At 36.9% G+C, this 22,056-nt stretch overlaps 1 protein-coding gene across 1 annotated transcript; it reads left to right on the top strand.

Annotated features, from left to right (window-relative positions):
- Positions 1-16,095: 16,095 nt before the first annotated feature.
- On the top strand, positions 16,096-17,504 carry LOC141719166 (uncharacterized). The gene is made up of 3 exons (XM_074521549.1): positions 16,096-16,635; positions 16,696-16,983; positions 17,163-17,504. Exons 1-3 carry the CDS (start codon positions 16,096-16,098, stop codon positions 17,502-17,504), a joined length of 1,170 nt encoding a protein of 389 aa, XP_074377650.1.
- Positions 17,505-22,056: the final 4,552 nt, after the last annotated feature.

The raw sequence follows: 22,056 nt of genomic DNA, 5'->3' as shown, positions 1-22,056 counted from the left end.
TTTTTATAATCATTTTGTTTTAAATAACAACATTACTTTTACTTTTAATTACAAAACGTCATGGCATATTTTTAATAAATGTAAACCACATATATTTTACATCTATAAATTATATATCCATCTAATCTTAAAAATAGCTGTATAAAATTTCACGATTTTTGAAAACATAATTATATATATATTTTACATCTTTATAATCTTAAATATGGTATGTATATGATAAATGTGAACTATATATAATCACTATTATACCTTTTTAGTAATAGAATATGAGGGCATCGTAAAAAACAATGTCGAGAAATTATAAATTAATATCTTATTTTGATTTTAACTCAAAAATAAAATTAGAATGTATTATTAGAAGAAGTATAAAATTTAGATTTCAAAATATGATAGTTATGAATAGTGGTTATTTCAAACTTTACAATCAACACTACTGTGAAAAATTCTAAAATAACAGCTATCAAAGTTATGATTTTTAAGAGCGTGAACTATGTATATTTCACATATTATATATATAGCATGGCATGAACATGGTAAAGATGAACAATATATACATTTTGTTATTTTCTATTTTATAAAGCATACCATACATGATCTATATTATACTTTTTGGTTATTGAATACAATAGGTTATCGAAAATGCATACAAGAATTAGTCAATTAATATCTTATTTTAATTTTATTCTAATTTCAAAATTATTGTATATCCTTTATTTTAACTTTAGTTACAGAATACGAGGTGTCGTCGAAGACGGCGCGAGTAACTTCTAATAAATATTTTATTTTGATATTATTCCAATTTAAAAGATATTGTATTTACTCTATTCTACGTTTTAGTTATAAAATACGCGGCGGCGTCAAAAACGAAGCCGAGAAACAGTCAATATATATCTTATTTCAATTTCAATTTTCATTTAAATTTTAAATTATTGTATATATCCTTATATACCTTTTTAGTTTCAGAATGCAAGCCGTCGACCAAACTGTCAATAAATATCTTATATTGATTTTATTCCAATTTCAAAACTATTGTATATCTTCTATTATACATTTTTAGTTGCAAAATCGACGACGCCGAGAAACCGTTAATAAAAATCTTCTTTTTTGATTTTATTTCAATTTCAAAATTATTTGTCATCTTTCATACCATTTTAGTTGCAAAATACGACCCGTCATCGACGACGACACCAAAAAATTACCAATAAATATATTATATTGACTATATTGCAATTTTAAAATTATTATATATCCGCTATTATAATTTTTAGTTATAGAACACAAGGTGTCGTCGAAAACGAAGCTGAGAAACAGTCAATTAATATCTTATTTTGATGTCATTCTAATTTTTAAATCATTGTATATATTCTTTTATACCTTTTAATTGCAGAATACAATAAGGGTGATCACGGTTCAGGTTAAACCGCATAATCCGCATAAACCGAACCGATACTTAACCGACCCAAACTGAAACCGAAATGTGGTTTGCGGTTCCGGTTCAACTATTTTTATATCCGCGGGTAATGGGTTGGTTTTGGTTTGACCTTAATACAACCCGCTTCCGATCCTTAGTACTCATACCCATTTCCAGGTAGATGATTAAGGCCGTCTTCCATTTTGGCGACTATTTAGAGTGGAAGTGGTCCGAGTCTGACGAGAGAGTATACCATAGGCCTGCGAGGGGGGGAGGTTGGGTAGGTATTCCTCTTGAGTACTGGCGTAGTATGAGGCCCAATCTTCATCAGTTCACGAAATCTCTTTGCTGGGATGTGTAAAGGATACCGTTCACCCAACTTGCCCCGAACTCAGTCAAGTGGATCTCCTGGTTCCTTGGTTGCTGTCATATGAAGGGTTTTCTGCCCACTTTCAAACTTTTCCACCATCCCTTAAAGATCAAGAAATCCAACAACTTCCCACTCTATGAATTCACCTTTAACATAAATGAGTGTGGGTTTCCTGCTGATGCTCAAAATATCCCCGGTCTTCATGCTGAATTCTCTCCGTGGTTGGCATCAGGAATTCATCTTTGTCCGGGTAGGGGACCTAGAGTTTATACCTGTATACAAAAATGTTATAAAAACTGACAGGTTCTCAACCCAGCGGCTCGGGAAAGACGCTCTTGCGAAGATGTTTGACTTCTGCAGGGCCCTCGGTGCATAATGAACCCGGGATAATTTTTTGTGTAATCAAATATTATATAATGCTGGATGTAAATACTTACACATTTTTGGAGTTTCACTGTTTGTATAGTTTCTTTGTCTTTATTTATGTTTCCCGGAATATATGCATTTTTGACTTGCTTTTTCCCTTGTGCAGCATCCGTATCTTAAACTAGTTCCTCCACGAGATGTCGCAGAAATTTAGAGAGTTAGCTGATAGGTTTAAGAGGATTGGCGGGGCAACCCAGCTTGATTCGGGGAAAAAGTAGAAGAGTGATGGAGGCAGTGATTCGCATCTCCGTGATACAGGTTCGTCTGGAAATATAAGTAAAAATTACTGAGAAAGAAATATAAGTAAAAATTTAATTTGATCAGATTTTTATAAAATTTAATAATCAAAATTGTGCACTAGTAATTTCACATTCTTTTTTAATTCAGACATTTTTATAAAATAGACATATTTTATTCTGATACTTCATATCAAAATTATACATACGTTTTTAAAAATTATTGTATATCCTTTATTATACCTTTTTGTTTAGAACACGATACATCATCGAAGAAGATACCGAGAAACTGTCAATAAATATCTTTTTTTTTATTTAATTCAATTTTAAAATTATTGTATATTCTCCAATATACCATTTAAGTTGTAAAACACGAGGCGTCGTCGAAGACAACCCCGAGAAACTGTCAATAAAATATTATTTTGATTTTATTCCAATTTAAAATTGAGAAAGAAATATAAGCAAAAATTTCAGATGATCATATTATGAGAAAGTAATAGAATAAGCAATCTCAATAACCATATTATTTTCATTTATAATTGAAGTGATATTATGTAATTGTATTTGTGGTACAAAATGTAAAATCAATTTTTTGGTGCGAACACCTGGTATAGATAGTTGTGTCAACTGTCTTGTATAAGTACTTTGGTCAAAATTTGGGATTTATATTTTTTTATGGAATTCTACGTATTAGTGTTTTTGTATGATTATGTCTCACAATAATTATTTTTGTTTATCTATTCATTATAAAAAATATGAAAATTATAAACTAAATGTTATGATTATACCTCCTGAACCAGAACTATTGCTTAAGTGCGGTTAACCTTGGTTCACGTGATTTGCAGGCTATTGAGTGAGCCCGTGGGGTTTACCCAGTGCGCACCCGAATGGTAGGGCCTGCGGGTTCCCTACGATAAAAAAAATTATTAACTAAATGAAAAATATTTGTTTATCTATTCATTATAAAAAATATAAATATTACAAACTTTTTACCATGAAGTTAGATTATTGTTTAAGAATAAAAATATATGCATGTAAATTTTTATTACCAGAACATTATTATTATCTTCATTTTAAGGATCAAGAACATTGATGAATTGTGTAACATTTGAGCATTGAATTTTCATATACACACAAGAATAAAAAAAAACTTTAGTACTATAAGTTATAACAATTATTTAATCAAACTCATTAGTAGTGTTCAACAAACCTAAACATATACACAAAATTATCATATACAATACTATATGTGAATAAAAGTCAATGATGCAATAGAACCTATAAAATAGGAAATAATAGAATAAGCGCTGTGAGTAATAATATATATTACCTCCATTTTTATTAGAGTGATTGTTATTTTGTAGTTCTACAAAATGATAACCGAAACTTTTTGGTGCTGAGGACTGGTAAAAGAATAAGAAATGTATCAATTATATTTTAATTTAGACATAATTTGGAATCTATACATTTTCTTAATAATTTAATTTATAACCGACATTAATTAATTTATGCTATTGTTTAATTTGAAATATTTATTTTTAATTATATATTTCCAACAAAAAATTTAACTAACATCATATTGCATATATTCGTGGCAATATTATTTGAGAGACATTTTTCTAAACTCGACACTTTAATTATCACTGAAGAATAAAATATTCAAATCATAAAAAGAAATTATAAATAAATTTATTTAGGGCTAACCGTAATAAATAACAAAATTATAATTTTTTTGGCTAGCATGCCAAGTTTTACCTACTTTTCTCATTCTCTCATCTCTCTTATTTTCTCTCACCCAGTAATATTCTGTGAAACTCTACATTTCTTTCTCTCTAATCTTTGAAAGGGGTTTTGCCTCAACCCATTTGTAACCATGAGTCACTCACTTGCCACCATATATTGACAATTAACATGTTAACATCATGTACATGCAATTAGACATGCTTTAACCACCTCTTGGTACCCCTTTCTTACAAGTGAATTTTGGGCCACATTTTTGCTCTAATCAGTGACTTCTCACAATATTAGAGTCACTTTGCATAAGAGTGACTTGCCATCATATATTTGTACAATTAGAGGGTAAATTCAAACTGAACTATGTATGGTGTGGGTAAAAATATGGATGTAATATATATAACACATTTTTTTAAAGTAAATGTATGAGTGAAGCCAGCATAATGCATTTATTAATTTTTGTTGATTGGAAATTCAAAAAAAATTGTCTATTCAAAATTCAAAATTTTAACTTATATTGAATTGGTTGGTTAAAAAATTTGGGCCAAATTTGCAGTGTTTGAGATACACAAGACATTGCAAATCCTAGTATATAGTCTTATGTAATTGTAGTATTTGAGATATATATATATATAAGAATTTACTCCTTCGACAACCATCTTATATGGAGAATGATGGAGAATAATTGTATTTATTATATAATCTCATCACAAATATAAAATTTTATTTTAAAAAAATATAAAATTCGATGCTAATCTAGAATAATAAATATAATAAAAAATTTAATAATTAAAATTTGTTAAAATTACTTGATTTTAAATTTGATTTTACAGTGGAATAATTTTCCATATAAGATGGTTCTCGACGCAATAAATTCCTATATATATAAGATAATGCAAAAAATTAAGATCAGAAAAATGTAGTATAATAAGTATCCAAATTTAATCTTTTTATTATTGTAATCATGGAAATATATACTTTTCTTTTCCAAAAAAGAAATTTATGCATTTTTTATGGTTTTTCTTAAGAACAACATTTTGAATTATATAATATTTGTTGGACAATTACTTTGAAAAAAGTATGTTTTTAAGAAATAACAAAAGTAAGTTTTTAAGAGAATATACCAAGTTGACTGGATTGGTACAAAATCTCTGAATAAAATAAAACACACTTTAAAAGATAGTATATTGTATCTTATGAAAAGTAATAATAATATTATTATAATCTGACCCGAGATACACTTTCTTGTACAATATTTATAGTTCATGCAATCTTCAGTTCTTCCAAAGTTTATAACTTCAATACACATCTTCCTGCAGTATAGTGCAAGTGTACATTATATTATGGCCACCAAAGACTTCCAACAATCTCCTTCCTCCCAGCCCCAGCCCTCCAAAGCCTTTCCTTTGGAGATGGAAGGTGATACAAAGGAAGGTGATGATGTTGTCCAACCCCAAAACCAACCAATCTCAAATGCACCACCACAACTTCAACAACCAATAAATTACGAGGAACCTAAAGAGAAAAAAGAAAAAAAGATGTGTCTGTTGGAGTTTAATCTAAACTCTGCATGTTTTATTTTGTTTTATTTCAGTAGTAAAATAAATTGTTGTCCTTGTTTGTGTGGAACAAGACTGAGTCAATAGGTTGTTATCGAGTTTCTAGGTGTGTGTAACAGCATGACTAGAACGTGGGAGGTCTCCTAGTTTATCTCAACCACTGCTAGTCTAAATAACGTCTGTATGTATGTGCTTTGCTTTGTAAGCTGAGAACTGGTTGTTTTGCTTTAGCATTCTGATTAATACAAAACTGAGCTTGCCTCATTGTGTGTGTATTGTCATTTGTGTGTGTGCGTCTATACATTCATATATATATATTGGTTAACGTCTTTGATCCTACATTGTGGTATCAGAGCCTGCAACACTGGGTACGTGAATGTCGAAAACAACAACCATAGAGGAGAACAAGGTTAAGGGAGGATCAATAGGCCTGAGTTATCCAACACTTACACGGGAGAACTACACAGCCTGGTCCATGAAAATGAGAGTGTATATGCAAGCCCACGAAGTGTGGAAGGCTGTTGAGCCCAGCGATCCAAAAGGTGTAACTGAAGAAAAAATGGATAAGATTGCACTGGCTATGATCTATCAAGGGATTCCCGAGGATGTATTGTTGTCCCTGGCAGAAAAGAAGACGTCGAAAGAGGCGTGGGAGGCAATAAAGACCATATGTCAAGGAGCTGATCGGGCCAAGACGGCCAAAGTTCAGACATTACAGGCAGAGTTTGAAGCCTTAGTCATGAAGGAGACAGATAAGATTGACGATTTTTACCTGAAAATCAATGGGCTAGTGTCAAATATACGTGCACTAGGCTCAGAAGTGAGTGAAAGCTATGTTGTCAAGAAGTTGCTGCGTGCAGTCCCACCCAAGTTTCTGCAAATCGCCTCAACAATTGAACAATTTGGTGATCTTGAGAAGATGACAGTAGAGGAGACAATAGGGTCACTCAAAACTCATGAAGAGAGAATGAGGGGTCAAGCTGGTGCGAACAGCAGTGCAAATAAGGATCAATTATTGCTGACAGAGGAGGAATGGTTAAGGAGGGAAACAAAGGAGGGCAAACTTTTGCTCACCAGGGAGGAGTGGCAAAATCAATCTGCTAACAGAGGCACAGAGGGATCAATGAATGCACGGGGGCGTTGGAATCGTGACAAAAGCCACGTGAGATGCTTCAACTGTCAAGCCTACGGTCATTATGCAGCCGAGTGTAAGAAACCAAAGCGTTTTAAGAAACCTGAACTGGAGGTGAACTTGAATCAGACTGAAGTCCTGGGAGATGAACCTGCCTTACTTTTGACTGAATGTGGAGAAGTGACGAACAGGGGAATGGTATTGCTGAACGAGAAGGGTGTTATCCCGGTGCTGAAGCAGAGCAAAGAAACCAATGTCGACACTGACGTGTGGTATCTTGATAACGGAGCATCAAACCACATGACAGGCCAAAGTAGCAAATTTAGCTCGCTAGATGAGACAGTGACTGGACAAGTGAGATTTGGTGACAACTCCACAGTGACAATCAGAGGCAAAGGGTCTATTACGATGAATTGCAAAAATGGTGAAACATGAAAGCTGCACGAGGTATATTATATTCCCTCTCTTCGTAATAATATTATAAGTCTGGGGTAATTATCCGAAGAGGGAAATAAAGTAGTGCTACAAGGAGAGTATCTTTGGGTTCGTGATGACCAAGGGAAATTGTTAATGAAAGTGGAACGTACTGCTAATAGATTGTACAAGATCAGAATTGAAAGTAGTGAGCATACTTGTTTGATCTCCAAGGTTGAGAAAGATACATGGCTCTGGCATTCTCGTCTTGGCCATGTAAATTTCCCTGCTTTGATTATGATGTCCAATGAAGAAATGGCTCATGGTTTGCCAAAACTGATTCACCCCAAGGCACTGTGTGATGGCTGTTTGATGTCTAAAAAAACTCGGAGTTCATTCCCTGCAAAATCGAATTTTTGTGCTCAATCTGTCTTGGAGCTGATACATGCAGATATTTGTGGCCCATTCACACCACAAACTTCTGCCGGAAATCGGTATTTTCTGTTGCTGGTTGACGAATTTAGTAGATATATGTGGGTCTATTTACTGAAATCTAAGGACGAGGCACTCACGATGTTTAAAACCTTCAGAAAATTGGTTGAGAAAGAATCTGATAAAGTGATAAAAGTACTACGGACTGACCGTGGTGGTGAATTCTGTTCTAAGGAATTCAAATTATACTGTGAAGAGGTTGGTATTCAACGACATTTCACAGCTCCATACTCACCCCAACAGAATGGCGTCGTTGAACGCAGAAATAGGACTGTCGTGGCCATGGTAAGAAGTTTCTTGAAGGGGATGAATATGCCTGCAATTTTCTGGGGAGAGGCTGTGAGACACTCGGTTTATTGCTTGAATATGCTGCCCACTCGAGCTGTAGCCGGAAAAACACCTCATGAAGCCTGGAAGGGGAGCAAACCACAGTTGCATCATCTCAAAATCTTCGGGTGTATTGCACACATGAAGGTGCCAGGAGTTCACACCAAGAAATTGGATGACCGTAGTCGAGTAATGATATACTTGGGCAGTGAACCTGGGAGTAAAGCTCACCGTCTCTACGATCCAAATGAGGGAACCATTCATGTGAGTCGAGATGTCATCTTCAACGAAAGCCAAAGTTGGCCCTGGGAAGAACAGCAAGAAAGGGGGCACACAGTATTCAATTTCATCGAAATCTCTGGTAATGCCCAGGAGCAGCCAACATCGAATGAGAATTCTGGGGGAGATGTAACTCCTGGTGCTGAGAATTCAAGTGATGAGAATTCTCATTCAAGTGCTCATTCAAGTGACTCGAGTACCTCTCCAAGTGGTGGCTCTGTTCATTCTTCCTTGGCTAACAGTGATGCAGAATCGAGTGATGGTGGACCTAGAAGGATGAGGCTGTTAAGTGATATATACAATGAAGCACCAGAGGTTGCATTATATGATGAGGAGCTTCTAATGGCAGCAGTCGATGAACCAAGCAACTTCAAACAAGCTGTTACTGAGCAGGTGTGGCGAGATGCTATGCAAACTGAAATTAAAGCTATTGAAGATAACAAGACCTGGGAGTTTACTGAGCTGCCACAAGGCCACAAAGCCATTAGACTTAAGTGGGTGTTCAAGTTGAAACGAGATGCAGAGGGAAATGTCACGAAGCATAAGGCACGTTTGGTTGCCAAAGGCTATGTGCAGCAACAAGGAATCGATTATGAAGAGGTTTTTGCACCTGTGACTAGGCTGGAAACCGTGCGATTATTACTTGCTCTTGCTGCTAAAAATGCATGGGAGGTTCATCACCTTGATGTAAAATCGGCATTCTTGAATGGGGACCTTCAAGAGGAGGTATACGTTGTCCAGCCTGAGGGTTTTGTGAAGAAGGGTCAGGAATATAAGGTTTATAAGCTGTTGAAAGCGTTATATGGGCTACGTCAAGCACCCAGAGCTTGGTATGCTCGCTTGAATAAATGTCTGGAAGATCTGGGTTTTGTGAAGTGTCCCTATGAACATTCTGTGTACACAAGGCGAGAAGGGGATGAGGTTCTGGTAGTTGCAGTATATATTGATGACCTTTTGATCACTGGAACCAACGTTGGTAATATACATAAGTTTAAGAAGGAGATGAGCAGTGCATTTGACATGAATGATCTCGGGAAATTGTCATATTATCTAGGAATGGAAGTGGTGCAAAAGGATGGAAATATTGAGATTAAACAGTCTGCGTATGCAAAGAAAATGATTGAGAAGGCTGGAATGACGGGGTGCAACGCTGTAAAATATCCCATGGACCCATTGCAGAATTTGGACAAGGATTTTCATGGCAAGGCGGTTAATTCAACCATGTTTAAAAGCTTAGTTGGGGGTCTCAGGTACCTTGTTTTCACAAGGCCCGACATAGCCTACTCAGTTGGAGTAGTAAGTAGATTCATGGAGACTCCTACGACACTGCACTTAGCAGCTGTGAAACGTATTCTTCGTTATGTTCAAGGAACTCTGGACTATGGTTTGGTTTACTCGAGAGGTGAAGGGAACTACCTGCTAACAGGCTACTCTGATAGTGACTTTGCTGGCAATGTAGATGACAGGAGGTCCACGGGAGGTATGGCTTTCTACCTGAATGAAAACCTTATTACTTGGGTGTCTCAGAAACAAAAGTGTGTGGCATTGTCCTCGTGTGAATCAGAATTTATGGCTGCAACTGCAGCGGCATGTCAAGGTATATGGCTTTTAAATTTGCTGAACAAATAACTGATGTACGTGCTGGTCCAGTTGTTTTATTTATTGATAATAAGTCTGCGATCGATCTTGCCAAGAATCCTGTATTTCATGGTAGGAGTAAACATATAGACATCCGTTATCACTTTATACGCGAATGTGTTGAGAGAGGTGAAGTGGTTCTCAGACATGTCAATACCAACCAACCGAGGGCTAATGTACTCACTAAGGCGTTGGCTACAGCTAAGTTTGAAGGAATGCGGGAACTGCTGGGTGTGAAGTATCTACATGGAGTTTAGATTAGGGGGAGTTTGTTGGAGTTTAATCTAAACTCTGCATGTTTTATTTTGTTTTATTTCAGTAGTAAAATAAATTGTTGTCCTTGTTTGTGTGGAACAGGACTGAGTCAATAGGTTTTTATCGAGTTTCTAGGTGTGTGTAACAGCATGACTAGAATGTGGGAGGTCTCCTAGTTTATCTCAACCACTGCTAGTCTAAATAACGTCTGTATGTATGTGCTTTGCTTTGTAAGCTGAGAACTGGTTGTTTTGCTTTAGCATTCTGATTAATACAAAACTGAGCTTGCCTCATTGTATGTGTATTGTCATTTGTGTGTGTGCGTCTATACATTCATATATATATATATTGGTTAACGTCTTTGATCCTACAGTATCCTTGTCGTTACTGCGACAAAACCTTCTCTTCACCAATGGCCCTTGGAGGACACCAAAATGGGCACAAGAGGCAATGGGCTGCGGCTAAGCAGGCTAAAATTCCTGTTTCTTACCAGCCCTACCCCTACCCTATCAATTATGCTAATTATTATGCAAGCTATCCTAACTATCCAGGAGTGGCTGTACACAATAACTTCTCACAGGGAATGAGTAGATATTGCAAATCCTAGTATATAGTCTTATGTAATTGTAGTATTTGAGATATATATATATATATATATATAAGAATTTACTCCTTCGACAACCATCTTATATGGAGAATGATGGAGAATAATTGAATTTATTATATAATCTCATCACAAATGTAAAATTTTATTTTAAAAAAAATATAAAATTCGATGCTAATCTAGAATAATAAATATAATAAAAAATTTAATAATTAAAATTTGATAAAATTACTTGATTTTAAATTTGATTTTACAGTGGAATAATTTTCCATATAAGATGGTTCTCGACGCAATAAATTCCTATATATATAAGATAATGCAAAAAATTAAGATCAGAATAATGTAGTATAATAAGTATCCAAATTTAATCTTTTTATTATTGTAATCATGGAAATATATACTTTTCTTTTCCAAAAAAGAAATTTATGCATTTTTTATGTTTTGTTCTTAAGAACAACATTTTGAATTATATAATATTTGTTGGACAATTACTTTGAAAAAAGTATGTTTTTAAGAAAAAACAAATGTAAGTTTTTAAGAGAATATACCAAGTTGACTGGATTGGTACAAAATCTCTGAATAAAATAAAACACACGTTAAAAGATAGTATATTGTATCTTATGAAAAGTAATAATAATATTATTATAATCTGACCCGAGATACACTTTCTTGTACAATATTTATAGTTCATGCAATCTTCAGTTCTTCCAAAGTTTATAACTTCAATACACATCTTCCTGCAGTATAGTACAAGTGTACATTATATTATGGCCACCAAAGACTTCCAACAATCTCCTTCCTCCCAGCCCCAGCCCTCCAAAGCCTTTCCTTTGGAGATGGAAGGTGATACAAAGGAAGGTGAAAAAAGACATATAAGATTTCATTACATGACGTTTCCAGAAATATAGATGCGTCTTGAAGACTAAAGCCGTATGGTAATATAAAAAATGATATGCCTGCATAATATGAGTTGTTTGAAAATAAAAACAAGGATAAACTAATTTTATGAGCACCTCAAAAAATTACCCAATTTATAATGATGACGCGCCCTGATGGGATAACGCGTCCATTACAGTTGCATGGATTATGAAGATGTGTATGAGACTTCAACCAAGTGTTCATTATGAATGCTAGAAAGTGCACTTTTTGTGAGGAAAATATAAGTGACAGACTTGCCACAGCATGACCATCTCGTAGCCATGCATATTATACAAGGACGCGTCCTAGATATGACGCGTCAAAAGTAAATATATGGGTTAGAAAGACAATGTATCACGCTAAATAAAAGTTATGCATGTAAAAAGAAGGGTGAACACACGCATGACGCGTCATAAACTTATGACGCATCCTATGTCTGATTGTTTATACCTTGTTCTAAGTCTACTTGTCTGCTGATGTCCAGTTGAACCAATTCTGTGGCATTAAGCCCTCTAGCCTTTTCAGAGGCCGTGAGGACGGGCTTTCCATTGTAAAAATCTCGATATTTGCAAAGAGAGCCAACCCTTTCAGACAAAGCCCCAATCTTCTTAAGGTTGTCCTCCGTGATCATGTCCTTAAGGTTGAAATGTTCCTCAGCGTACTTGAGTACCTTCTCTGCTCTCTTCTTTCTTTTTCCTGTTAATTCCTTTTGGACTCTTTTGTCTAAGGAAAAAACAAGGACTTGTTAAGGGAAGAGGAGATGAAAATTTTGTAAAACGGAGGACGCGTCCAGGTTATGAGGACGTGTTATATGGAAATCACTTACTTGGTTCCAAGTTGAAGCGAACCCGGGCTCTCTTGACATCATAGATCTAGAAGAAAGGTTCCTTCCAATCCCTTTTGTGGCTCACCTTGCCTTCATTGAAACCCTTATTGTTTAACCACTTGTTGACAATAATGAAGTGGTATCCAGGGATGGACTTTCTGAAGCTGAAGAAAAAGCTGAACTCCTTCATGGAGGGCGCGCCCAACCCAAGATTGTGGTACATGATGTATAAAACCCATGCTAGTTTGTACGAGTTTGGAGATAATTGAACTGGAGCAATGTCATACCATTTCAAAATCTTTTTGATATATGGGTGCAAGGGCGCGCCCACACCTACAGAAATGAGTTTTGGAGTTAGGACCATCCTGGGAATCCTCAGAGTTTCCATATTAAAGATATGGGGCCTCATCATCCTGAGAGGACGCGCCCAGATTCCCTCCATATCATAATAATTCATGGTCCACCCAATCTCTAGGTCTGTCGCAGTGGATTTCATCCCAACACAGGCCAATTTGTGCTCTCTCATCCTCCAAACATTCTTTTCTGTCTCAGGAAGGTCCTCCAGTTCTTTCTAATAAAAATCAAGCTCTACATCGCTTGGCTTCCAATGTTCCAATGGGAAGACAGAATGTTGAGGAAAGATATGATATTTGTCAAGTTCAGGAGCCCTTTCTTCAAATTCACCTTCACTGTGAGGAGAAGGCGCATCCTGTAAGGGAGACGCGTCCTGAAAGGGAGATGCATCCTTAGCAGGAGATGCCTCCTGAGGTGAATTAGATGCGTCATCGTCTGGAATAACTTCATGTTTTTGCGACTGGGTAGAAGAAGGGATGACCTCATCGCCCGTCCAATCTTCAATTGCTTGACTACGGGTGGTTTGGGAGTTCCTTTTACATTTCTGTCCCAGTCTTACGCTCAGAGGAACGTTATCCATTGATTTAGAGCTTGAACTTGCCATAATTGAGGTTTTGGACTTCATAAATTTGAAAGCACGGGACTCTGCTTCCAAGAATGATTCTGTCCTATGGTGTTCAGGTGACTCAGGAATGAAAGAAATTGGAGGGGGAGAGTAGATCCCTATGCGCTTGTTAAGAGCCTTAAATGGATGGAAAGGTGACAAAGAAGACGTGTCCTCCAGCTAAAAAAAGAAGGAAGAAGATCTTGAGGATGTGTCCATGTTAAAGAAGAAGATAATGAAAATATGTAAAAAAAAGTAAGGGAGGAGATGGGGTGTTGTGAAGACGTGTCCTACAAATCTATCGCAGGAAACATAGTAAGATGACGCGTCCTAGGGTGACGACGCGTCTATTCAACTCTTGACTGAAATAACTAAAAAAAAATATATATAGGACGCGCCCTAGGTGGTAGACGCATCCACAATTGTGGGAATATAGCCAAATTTGGGGTAATAAACGTGCATCGAGTCTTCTTGGACAACGGGAGCTCTACGAACATCCTGTATTATAGCACATATAAGAAATTGGGTTTCTCGGATAGTGATATGAATTTTGAAGATGCACACATCTACGGTTTTACTGGAGAGGCAGTAAGAGTTATGGGTTCGGCTAGGCTTCCTGTCACACTTGGGGAAGGAGCTCTGTCTGTCACTCAAATGATAGACTTCGAAGTGCTGGATAAGGACTCCACGCACAATGTGTTAGTTGGCAGACCTTAGTTGCGAGCGTTCAGGGTGATAACCTCGATACATCATTTGATGATAAAGTTCCCAACACCTAACATAGTGGGCAGTCTGAGAGGGTCGCAATACAAATCACGCGACTGCTATCACAAGGCTTTTAAAGAATTTCGCAGTAGAAGGTATGAGGGAAAAGGTCTTCCATTTGAAGACGCGGCGGACATTCAAGAAAAACCAAGTGGGGAGGTTCATGCCCATTATTTTGTGGAAGATCCAGAGGAAGAAGAAACTCATATCACCGAGGCCCCAACTTTGATGTTGGGGAATATTTCGAGGATCCGCAGAGTGGAGAAAAATCGTGGTGAATCAATAAGAAGGGATTGTGCGAAAGGAGGTTAATGGAGAAAGGCTAGAAGGAAGAAGTGAGATTTTACAAAGTCTAGAAAGTAACCTCATGGTGGATGCTCCTCAAAGGCAGGACGCGCCCTAAAATGAAATTGAGGTTGATGCTCCTCAAAACGAGGACGCGCCCTCCACACCTGCATTGCATAAAGCCATGCCTTGTCCAGAGGTGGATGCTCCCACATATAGGGATGTACCCTCAAATGTAGGAATGGAAGTCGAGGACCCCCGGGACTTTAATTTTGATCTGGATCCCAGGATCCCTATGCCTGCCGAGAAAACGGGGCCGACCGAAGACACAATATCTGTTCCGATCGATAAAGATGACCCAAGCAAGGTTTTGAAGGTGGGATCTCAACTAAGTTATGAAACGAGGGAAAAGCTTACCCATTTTCTGATTAAAAATCTCGATGTCTTCGCATGGAGTCATTCAGACATGGTGGAAATCGGCTGAACATTTTCCCTAATTGCACGGGCATACGACAAAAGCGTCGCCCGGTGAGCGGGGAAAGGGCGATAACATTAAAGGAAGAGGTAGATATCCTGTCGGAAATTGGTTTGATTAAAGATTCTTTTTACCACGAATGGCTTGCGAATCCAGTGCTTATGAAAAAACCAAATGGGGAGTGGATGACGTATGTAGATTTCACAGATCTCAATAAAGCTTGCCCAAAATATAGTTTTCCGCTCCCACAAATTGATTAGTTGGTTGACGTGACGGCAGGGCATGCCTTGCTATACATCCTTCATCACTGATAAAGGGTTATATTGCTACATAGGGATGCCATTTGGATTGATCAACGTTGGCGCGACCTACCACCGGTTGGTGAACATGATGTTCAAGAATCATTTGGAGAACCATGGAGGTATATGTGGACGATATGTTGGTAAAGTCCAAAGAGGCAAACGATCATGTCGAACACTTGATTGAAATGTTTAACATTCTAAGAAGGTATCGCATAAAGTTGAATCCACAGAAGTGCATGTTCGGTGTGGAGTCATGCAAGTTTCTTGGGTTTATCGTCAATCATAGAGGAATTGAAGCTAACCCTGCAAAGATCAAAGCACTGCTAGACATGAAATCTCCCACCACTGTAAAGCAGGTGCAAAGCCTAACTGGAAGGATTGCCGCGTTGAACCGATTTATCTCTAAATCATCTGAGAGGTGTAAAGAATTCTTTAAGGCAATTAAAGTGGCAGGGAAAGACTTTGTATGGACACCAAAAAGTGAAGAGGTTTTTGGGAGGATCAAGGAACAACTGGGGAACCCTCCCATATTGTCAAAACTATTAGATGGAGAATCCCTAATCCTATACCTTGTCGTTTCCGAGTATTCAATCAGCGCTGTGCTAGTAAAAGAAGAGGATGCGCAACAATTACTAGTGAATTATGTGAGAAAGCGATTGCACGATGCTGAAACTCGCTAGACAAGTATGGAGAAGCTGGTTTGTGCCTTGATCCTTATGTCAAGGAAGCTTCGCCCATACTTCCAGGCCCATAGAATTGAAGTCCATACAACATATCCTCTGCGGCAAGTCCTTCATAAGCCAGAATCATCAGAGAGAATATTGAAATGGGCTATGGAGTTGGGACAGTTTGACTTGGAATACATGCCCCGTACAGTGATTAAAGGGCAGGCCTTAGCCGATTTTTTGTTGGAATTTGATTCTGCAGTTGATGATAAGGCTTTGGTAGTGCTACATCCCCCTCATACTGAGGAGTTTTTAGAGGACTTTCCACATCCCCGGTGGATCTTGCATGTAGATGAGGTGGTTAGTAATGGAGGAGAAGGCGCGTGCATAGTACTCATGTCTCCGGAAGGCCATCATCTGATTAGTGCAATTCACTTCAAATTTTATGCAACGAATAATGATACGGAAGATGTAGCATTGATCAATGGCCTGAAGATCTCTTTGGAAATGGAAGTACGGAACCTAATTGCAAAAAGTGACTCGGAGTTGGTGGTAAACCAGGTAAATGGGGGATTTTAAGCTTGAGGACCGTATACGGAATTGTACTTGAGGTGCACGCAGCTCCTGATTGGAAAGTTAAAAGAGGTTAGGCTGGAATGTGTACCAAAGGAAAAGAACAACAACGCAGATGCCCTGGAAAAAATGGGATCCCAGGAGGCTGTGTTGTTGGGACCTATACCCCTAGAAATCCAGGAGATTCCTAGTATCCCAGAGGTTGAGGTGATGCAAGTAGATGAGGCTCCCAAGAAAACATGGATGATGCCCATTCTTGATTATATTCACAAGGGAGCACTTCCTGAGGATAAGTTCAAGGCTAGACGACTCCGCTACCAGGCCGCAAGGTATGTGGTATATGATGAAGTTTTGTATAAAAGGGGCTTCAATCAACCGCTGCTCAGATTTTTCGATAAAGAAGAGAGAAATTACATCTTAAGGGAAGTACATAAGGGATCTGTGGTAATCACTCGGGGGGTAACTCGTTGGCGATGAAAGTTTTATGCCAAGGTTATTATTGGCCCACTGTGAAGGAGGATGCCACAAATTTCGTTAGAGCCTGCGATCGCTGCCAATGTTTTATGAATTACTCATCTATGCCAGCGACGCTCTTGATGCCTATGGTGAGCCCATGGCGATTTTCTATTTGGGGGGTTGATCTTATTGGGGAATTACCTAAGGCTAAAGGAGATGTCAAGTATGCAGTGGTTGCGGTTGATTACTTTACTAAATGGGCAGAAACTATGCCGCTGACGACTATCACCGCGAAGAAGATTAAAGAATTTATCTTCAATTCTATCGTGTGCAGATTTGGAATTCCTTACAAACTTGTCTCTGACAACGGAAAGCATTTTGATAGCAAGGAGTTGCGATAGTTGTGTGAGGATCTGAAAATTAAGAAGGAATTTGCAGCAGTCTATCATCCTCAAAGCAATGGACAAACAGAGGCCGTGAATAAAATAATAAAGCATACCATTAAGACAAAATTGGAGGAGCGCAAAGGAAATTGGCCCGAAGAACTCTCAAAAGTGATGTGATCCTACAACACTACTCCGAGATCTACTACGGGGGAAACTCCGTTTATGCTGACTTACAGTTATGAAGCTATGGTTCCTGTGGAGGTTGGCTCAGGGTCGCTTCGTAGAGATCGTTACAGGGAGGAAAATGCAGAAATCAACCAAAGGCTTCATTTAGATCTCTTGGAAGAAGCAAGAGAAAATTCTCAGCTGAGGCTCACGGCATATAAACAGCGTGCTGCAAGGTATTACAATAAGAAGATAAAGGGACAACTGCTGAAGGTAGGAGATTTGGTGCTCAGGAAGGTGATGAAAAACACAAAGAATCCCCGACATGGAGTATATTGAGCTAATTGAGAAGGACCATACAAGATAAAAGTAATTTTATGGAAGGGTACTTATTACCTTGAGGACTTGGAAGGGAAGTTGGTTCCGCGAGCATGGAATGCGGAGCATCTCCGAAAGTATTATCAGTAAGGTGCGGCTTTGGCCCCTTACATATCATGTTTTCACTTTCAATTATATATTTAGGGCTATGCCCAGATTTTAGGCTAGAAGCAATAAAATTCCTGCAAGCCTAGGGGGATAGTGCATGTACTACTTACCTTAAAACTAGTTGAAGGATCGTATTTTCGAATAAGTTCCCCACAGAGCATAGTAGCCATGGGACTGGTGCACTTTTGACACTAGAGCGCATTATTCAATAAAAGCTATGATCATTTAAAATTGTATGTCATTTGAAATATTTTTTACATTGACACGACGCGTCCCACGTTACATAGGACGCGCCCATGGCTGATGTTGATGCTCCACTTAATAGGACGCGCCCTCTTGGGGTAATGCTCCACTTTTAACATTTTTGAAATGGAGTTAATAATATGAAGTAATTTTTTCCCTGGAAAAATATAAGCGTCCACTACATAATTCATTAGATTAAGTAACATGGGAAACATGGATGATTTTTGATATAAAGGAAGGACGCGTCCAGTAATAGGACGCGCCCAATCTGGTATTTTATATAATAATTGCAACATTTCAACGTTCTTGTCTTCTAAAAAATGAATGGTTGACGCGTCCATCTATGAGGACGAGCCCACATGATAAAAATATTTAAAAGATATAAAGATAAGAAAATTAAGAACAATTTAAAGTGCATCATCCAACACATACACAGTAATAAGTTACAGCTTGCAGGGCTTAAAAGGGACCTACACCCTTGAGATAGTTCAGATAAAGTTCATAATAAACATAAGACGCGTCCTAAGCAGGAGACACGTCCTGATGTTTACCCTGGTCTTTTGGAGGAGAAGGTGGAGGCTGGGCCTAGAGTGAAGAAGGCGCAGGGGACGCGTCGTCCTCTTCCAGGCCTATGACAATCCTTTTGTTCTTGATAGAGTCTGCAGCCCTGATTAAGAAATCATTCACCCACTTCTGGGTATCTTCATCAAACTTGGAGAAGGTGTATTCTGGGTCATTTGCTATGAACCTGGAACACCACTCTTCAAAGCCATCTGTAAACCTATTTTGATACACCAATTTCTTCTCTTCTTTCCAGGCGTGCAGTCTGTCATCATTCAGAGTATCAAGCTCCAGCTGCATGGTGGAATTTAGAGTGACTACGCCCTCCATAGCCTTCTCCACAGAGACAACAGTACCTTCAAGCTATGCTTTCTCACCCTCAAGACGCGTCCTGTCTTCTTGCAGATGCTTGATCTCAGCATCTTTCTCTTGGGTGAGCAAAGTAATGCCCTTTTCCAAAGATCTGATTTTGTCTTCAGCCTAGCTCTTAGCAGTATCGGTGACAGCAAGGTGCGCCCTGAGTCTACCAGCTTTGTTGGCACTCTGCCTTGCATGTAAATGGAGCTCAGCTGTTGCTCTCACCATGGCTTCTTCGGTCTATTGCTCTGTTCTGAATGTCCAGCCCCTTACCTCCTCTTCAGTAAAGGTCCCAGATGAGGACGCGCCCAGATATCTGAGGACGAAAGATTGACCGTCAGGAATTGTCTTTTGGCTTTTGGGGGGGCGCGCCCTCCTTATCTGAGATGTTGACTACGGCGGTGTCAATGATCTTGGAAAGAGGAGAAGGAACCACCACCGGTGAGGGATCTTCAGCTTTTGGATCAGACTTTGCAGGAGCCCACTTCCTGGCTCTCAGTTTCTTGGAGACCCCTATGGAAAACCCTTTTGGAAGAGAAGTCATATATGAAAGAAGACATGTAAGATATCAGTACAGGACGTGTCCAGAAAAGTAGACGCGTCTTGAAGACTAAAGACGTATGGTAATATAAAAAATGAAATGCCTGTATAATATGAGTTATTTGAAAATAAAAACAAGGATAAACCAATTTTATGAGCACCTTAAAAAATTACCCGAATTATAATGATGACGAGCCCTGATGGGATGACGCGTCCACTACAGTTGCATGAATTATGAAGATGTGTATGAGACTTCAACCAAGTGTTCATTGTGAATGCTAGAAAGTACACTTTTTGTGAGGAAAATATAAGTGACAGACTTGCCACATCATGACCATCTCGTAGCCATGCATATTATACAAGGGCGCGTCCTAGATATGACGCGTTAAAAGTAAATATATGGGTTAGAAAGATAAGTACATGTATCACGTTAAATAAAAGTTATGCATGTAAAAAGAAGGGTGAGCACACGCATGACGCATAATAAACTTATGACGCGTCCTATGTCGGATTGTTTATACCTTGTTCTAAGTCTACTTGTCTACTGATGTCTAGTTGAACCAACTTCTGTGGCATTAAGCCCTCTAGCCTTTTCAGAGGGTGTGAGGACGGGCTTTCCATTGTAAAAATCTCGATATTTGTAAAGAGAGCCAACCCTTTCGGATAAAGCCCCAATCTTCTTAAGGTTGGCCTCCGTGATCATGTCCTTAGGTTGAAATGTTCCTCATAACCTTCTCTGCTCTATTCTTTCGTTTTCGTGTTAATTCCTTATGTAATTTTTTTCAGGGATTAGTTTCATAATTTCAGCCTTTTAATCATATGTAATTTTTTTTCAAATTTAAAATATATTTCGTTAATAATTTGAAAGAGGGGTAAACCCCAACTCATCATGTAATTGAAAATAAATAAAAGAGCTAAATAAAATTAATGAAATACTTTTCTTATACTTGGATACCAGAAAACAATTAATCCATGAATATTGTAATAATCCCAAGTATAGTATGAGATATAATTATACCTTTTTAAATATCATAAGCTTAGTACATATGTATATTTTTCATCGTGGATTTACTATACTTTAATGTTGCTACAGTTTAATATAGTAATTTTGTTTTTTCAAAAGTAAATGTATAAAAGTGTTAAACAGAATTATATTTACATTTTTAAAAGAGCTAATTAGTATTTAAATTTGATATTTATCCTAAAAACGCTATTTAGGGTCGTGGACGGGGTTTTAAAAATAAAAATATTATCAAGGTGTTTATAATTCAAAAAATTATACTTTTAGATATAGTTACATCTAATACTAATTAAATTTTTTGAAGTTATTTAGTCAATAAAATATTTTAATGTAATATTATTTTTATTTAATTAAATATTATATCTTTATTCTTGATGAAATTAAAGATTATATTGTTAAAAATAACGATAATATATAAAAAGAAGTCGAAAGTTGAATTAAAATTAAAACTAAAATTTATTATTCATTTTTAAAGCTTATAGAAAAATTAATTAATTTTCAACGGTATCATATTAATCACAAAAAAATAGTTCAAGAATTATTTACATATGAAGTACAAACCAATAATTACAGAAACGTTGTATTAAAAAGTTAAATTGAAAAATATAAACCAAAGATAATCCTACCATTTGCGTTCATGCATATTTCTTATGTTTACTTCTTATTGGTGTATAATTTTAATAATTTTTTATTTAATTTTTAAATGAAATGAAAATGTACATTCAGTTTTTAAAATAAGATAAGATGGAGGTTTTTGTTATCATTTGCTTTCTTTCTTCATTTTAAAAAAAAATATTGAGACCATTTTATTTTTTTATTCAAAAGTATTTTATATGAATTAAACCAAAGTATGACAATCTAATCACAACAAAATATATTATGTAATTTATTTTTTTATATAAATGGGTGAGTTTCTAGATAACTTGAACGTAACATTAAATTTATTAATTATTTAAATATCATATTGAAAAGTTAAAACAAATTTTCAATAACATAACATATATAATTTTGTTTTTTTTCAGATTCGTATTATTTTGCAATACCTTTTAAACCAAATTACCTAAAACAAAGAAATTATTATTTTTAATATAAATTATTTCATAAAACTTGGCATAGAAATCAATGAAGTCTAAACTATCACACTAATATGATTATGACTAAAATTTTAGTAGAATAATAAGAAAGTTTGAAAAT

Source organism: Apium graveolens, chromosome 4, assembly GCF_009905375.1.
Source record: "Apium graveolens cultivar Ventura chromosome 4, ASM990537v1, whole genome shotgun sequence".
Lineage (NCBI taxonomy): Eukaryota > Viridiplantae > Streptophyta > Magnoliopsida > Apiales > Apiaceae > Apium > Apium graveolens.
The sequence above is the reverse complement of the archived record's forward strand: the minus strand, read 5'-3'. Positions and strand labels throughout refer to the sequence as shown.

What these genes read in the sequence shown, in the direction of transcription:
- LOC141719166 (XM_074521549.1), top strand. Translation starts at nt 16,096, where the DNA reads ATGGAGAAGCTGGTTTGTGCCTTGATCCTTATGTCAAGGAAGCTTCGC. An exon ending in CGGAGTTGGTGGTAAACCAG is followed by an intron (nt 16,636 to 16,695) that starts GTAAATGGGGGA and finishes AGGTGCACGCAG; the next exon opens with CTCCTGATTGGAAAGTTAAA. An exon ending in ACCAGGCCGCAAGGTATGTG is followed by an intron (nt 16,984 to 17,162) that starts GTATATGATGAA and finishes CCCACTGTGAAG; the next exon opens with GAGGATGCCACAAATTTCGT.